The sequence below is a fragment of the Cebus imitator genome, unplaced genomic scaffold, assembly GCF_001604975.1.
Source record: "Cebus imitator isolate Cc_AM_T3 unplaced genomic scaffold, Cebus_imitator-1.0 Scaffold169, whole genome shotgun sequence".
Taxonomy (NCBI): Eukaryota; Metazoa; Chordata; class Mammalia; order Primates; family Cebidae; genus Cebus; species Cebus imitator.
Genome location: NW_016107484.1, coordinates 2,263,265 through 2,265,629, shown reverse-complemented (window position 1 = coordinate 2,265,629; position 2,365 = coordinate 2,263,265). Strand labels below are relative to the sequence as shown.

The window sequence follows — 2,365 nt, the reverse complement described above, 5'->3', positions numbered from 1 at the left end:
TAATCCCAGCACTGTGGGAGGCCTGGGTGGGTAGATCACGAGGTCAGGAGTTTGAGACCAGCCCGGACAAGGTGGTGAAACCCCGTCTCTACTAAAAATACAAAAATTAGCCAGGCACGTTGGCGGGCGCCTGTAATCTCAGCTACTGAGGAGGCTGAGGCAGGAGGATCGCTTGAACCTGGGAAGCAGAGGTTGCAGTGAGCCAAGATCATAGCCTGGGCAACAGAGTGAGACAGCCTCTCAAAAAAAGAAAAGATGCTTATTTCTTTCATGGATACATTTGGGTAGGTAGAGCAGGGCTTGTATGCCCCCTTGAAGCCCAGGCATCTTCCGTGTTGTCTATTAAATTACGTTGACATCCATTTCCAAGTTACTTCTGCATTCCAAGATAGCTGTTCCAGACCTTGTTAGTACCTCTAAATTTTATGTAATAGAGGAGACAAGGGGATGAGAAGGGCATGTCTCCTCCTTTTAGAGACATTTCCTGGGCATCATACATTTTACCTACACCACACTGGCTGGAGAATGTTCACACTTAGCTGTAAGGAAGACTGGGCAATAAAATTGGGAGTCTTTTTATTGAGAAAGGAGAGAGTAAGTGGCTTGCTAAAGAACTTCTTTTAAGACACTGGCCTGCTTGCTATGCAAAGGTGATTTTATTTCTTTTATATTTGATATAGAATATTGCTATCATCTCAGAAGCTGCCAGCTCGGGTATTTCATTACAAGCAGATAGGAGAGCTAAAAATCAAAGGCGAAGAGTTCATATGACTTTAGAATTACCTTGGAGCGCTGATAGAGCAATTCAACAATTCGGTAAGTTCCTTCACTGGATTTTACTTAATGGATAGCTAGGAATCATTGGATCATTGGGTAAATTTATGCATATTAAAACATAGGTTTAGGCTGAGCACAGTTGTCTGTAATCCCAACACTTGGGAGGCCACTGTGGGAGGATAACCTGAGTCTAGGAGTTTGAGACCAGCCTGGGCAACATGGGGAGTACCCTGTTTCCACCAAAAGAAAAAAAAACTGAGCCGAGCGCAGTGGTTCACACTCATAATCCCAGCATTTGGGAGCTGAGGCCAGATCACTTGCGGTCATAGTTTGAGGCCAGCCTAGCTAACATGATGAAACCTCGCCTCTACTTAAAATACAAAAAATTAACTGGGTACCATGGCACACGCCTGTAATCCCAGCTATTCAGGAGGCTGAGGCAGGAGAATCGCTTGAACCTGGCAGGTGGAGGTTGCAGTGAGCCAAGACCGGTATACTGCACTCTAACCTGGGCAACATTGGGAGACTCCATCTAAAAACAATAAAAATAAATAAATAAATGGATGGATGGATAGATGGATGGATTGGTTGGATTAGTTGGATGGATGGATGGTTAAGCTGGCTGGGTGTGATGGTGTTTGCCTATAGTCCCAGCTACTCAGGAGACTGAGGTAGGAGGATTACCTGAGTCCAGGAGTTCATGGTTGCCATGAGGTATGATTGCATCACTGCCCTCTAGCCTGGGTTATAGAGCATGACCTTGTCACAAGAAAAACTAAAACAAAAATCTGTGTTTAATGTCTTTTCAATTTTTTTTTTTTTTTGACGCAGTTTCACTCTTGTTGCCTAGGCTGGAGTGCAATGGCGCATTCTCAGCTCACTGCAACATTTGTCTCCTGGGTTCAAGCAATTCTCCTACCCCAGCCCCTCAAGTAGCTGGGATTACAGGCATGCGCCACCACATCCAGCTAATTTCTATTTTTAGTAGAGATGGGGTTTCTCCATGTTGGTCAGACTGGTCTCAAACTCCCGACCTCAGGTGATCTGTTTGCTTCAGTCTCCCAAAGAGCTGGGATTACAGGCATGAGCCACTGCTCCCGGCCAGTGTCTTACATCTTATAACTCAAAATCTCAGATTTTGCCTTTAAGGAGTGTTAGATATACCTTATAGTATATGGTGCATTATGAATTCAATTTTTGTCTATTTACAAGTTGTAAAAAAATATATACATGGTGGTGGGAATTTGTGGGGTTCCGAGAACAGGGCTCCTCATAAAACTTTAGGATGTATTAGGTTTATGTCAGTGAAGTTGCTATTTACATATGCTTTTCAAACTTCAGTAGCTTTACCAAAGGCACATAGCTCCTCCCTTCATCTTCATGTTCTTGTGACCAGTGATTTGAAAAACGGTCTGGGGGCAATCAAGATGCACATAAGCTGTGCATCAGCAACGTGTAGTTAACCAAAATTGGGGTAGCAATGCTAATACTTCTATCATTGAGCAGTTTTATGGCAGGTTTAGTGTTACTCTGTATATGGATCTCTTTCAAGCCAATGTTTTCTTCTTCTTTTTTTTTTTTTTTTTTT

The 2,365-nt window shown here is 43.2% G+C and overlaps 1 protein-coding gene across 1 annotated transcript in view; it reads left to right on the top strand.

The window, feature by feature from the left end:
* SBNO1 (strawberry notch homolog 1) overlaps positions 1-2,365 on the top strand; it is an 80,033-nt gene that overhangs the window by 50,231 nt on the left and 27,437 nt on the right. The window contains exon 21 of the mRNA XM_037744183.1: positions 681-839. Within this exon, the coding sequence (XP_037600111.1) occupies positions 681-839 (159 nt within the window). The remainder of the gene's footprint in view (positions 1-680; positions 840-2,365) is intronic.